The 1,067-nt window shown below is 59.1% G+C and overlaps 1 protein-coding gene across 1 annotated transcript in view; it reads right to left on the reverse strand.

Moving 5' to 3' along the window:
- Nucleotides 1-1,067, reverse strand: part of EMH_0008620 (Gigantic extracellular protein with interesting sushi (9x) and archaeal protease type repeats having the domain architecture: signal peptide-CRYPB(3x)-sushi (9x)-archaeoglobus type repeats (2x), related) — a gene marked incomplete at both ends in the record, with an annotated part of 3,857 nt that overhangs the window by 905 nt on the left and 1,885 nt on the right. Inside the window, one exon of the mRNA XM_013498407.1 lies at nt 293-838. Coding sequence (XP_013353861.1) covers nt 293-838 — 546 coding nt within the window. The remainder of the gene's footprint in view (nt 1-292; nt 839-1,067) is intronic.

Raw genomic sequence — 1,067 nt, forward strand, 5'->3', positions numbered from 1 at the left:
GAACATGCATACCCATAAACGGGTTCACATTTGGGAACGGACAAAGCGGAACGCGTGCGAAAGCGGCGTGCAGAGGGTGGCATGAGCAGAGCAGCAGCAGCGGCAGCAGCAAAAGGTGCACGACAAACAAGCAGAGTGCCAAGAGGCGAGTTCTGTACATGAATGGGGTCATGCAGACAGCAACCAAGAAGTCCAACATCAGCCTCGGGCCTCCCCGTTGCATTGCACGCTGTGTATCCGCATGTGTACTGCAGCGCATGCGTCGATAGTGCTTGTGGTTGTTGCTGCGTACTGTCGGGTTTGAGGTTAACTGCCGTCCCGCATTCTTCTTGTGGGCCGATGGCGATAACGGTGAAGTTCTGTTTGTTGCCTACAGTCGGGATGTCTCCCTTCTCTGCGTCGCAGTGATAGCCCTCCACGCAGCGCAGCAGCCGCTGCCCCTTCAGGTCCGGCACAAACCCGTGGCACCGGCCCCCCACGCACTGTCCAAAGCCCCGCAGACAGTCGCTGTGCTTCCGGCACTCCCCTGCGTCGGCCCCCTCCTCCCCCTCCTCTCCAGGCAAGTTCGCTGCGCGGTCCTCGATGAACTGCAGCCTACGCAGCTGAACAGCAGCGCCAGACTGCTGCTGCTCCTGCTGCTCCTGCTGCTCCTGCTGCACCTGCGGAGCGTCCTCTTCTTCCTTCGGGTTCTCTTCCTTCCCCTTTTGCTTTTCCTCCTGCTGCTCTTCCTGTTGCTGCTTCTGCCCCTGCTGCTGATGTACCTGGGGCTGATCGCCTTGCTGAGCCTCTTGAGGCTGTCCAGAATCTGAACTTGTTTGTTGCTGCTGCTGTCCATCGCCTGCGCGAAGACGCAGCAAACCTACTGGGGTGGCCCCCAGACACTGAAGGGGCGCGGAGCCTCTTCGGCAGCCACACAGAGTCGCAATCGCCTCAGAGACTTTCCCATCATCCACTAAACCTGCTCCTGCTGCTTCTGTTGCTCGTTTGGCTCCTGGTGCCCTTGTTGCTCTTGTTGCTGTTTTTGCTGCTGCAGTTTCTGCGGTCGGGAGCAGCAAGGCTTTCATGTC

Source organism: Eimeria mitis, genomic scaffold (assembly GCF_000499745.2).
Source record: "Eimeria mitis Houghton genomic scaffold, Emh_scaff340, whole genome shotgun sequence".
NCBI lineage: Eukaryota > Apicomplexa > Conoidasida > Eucoccidiorida > Eimeriidae > Eimeria > Eimeria mitis.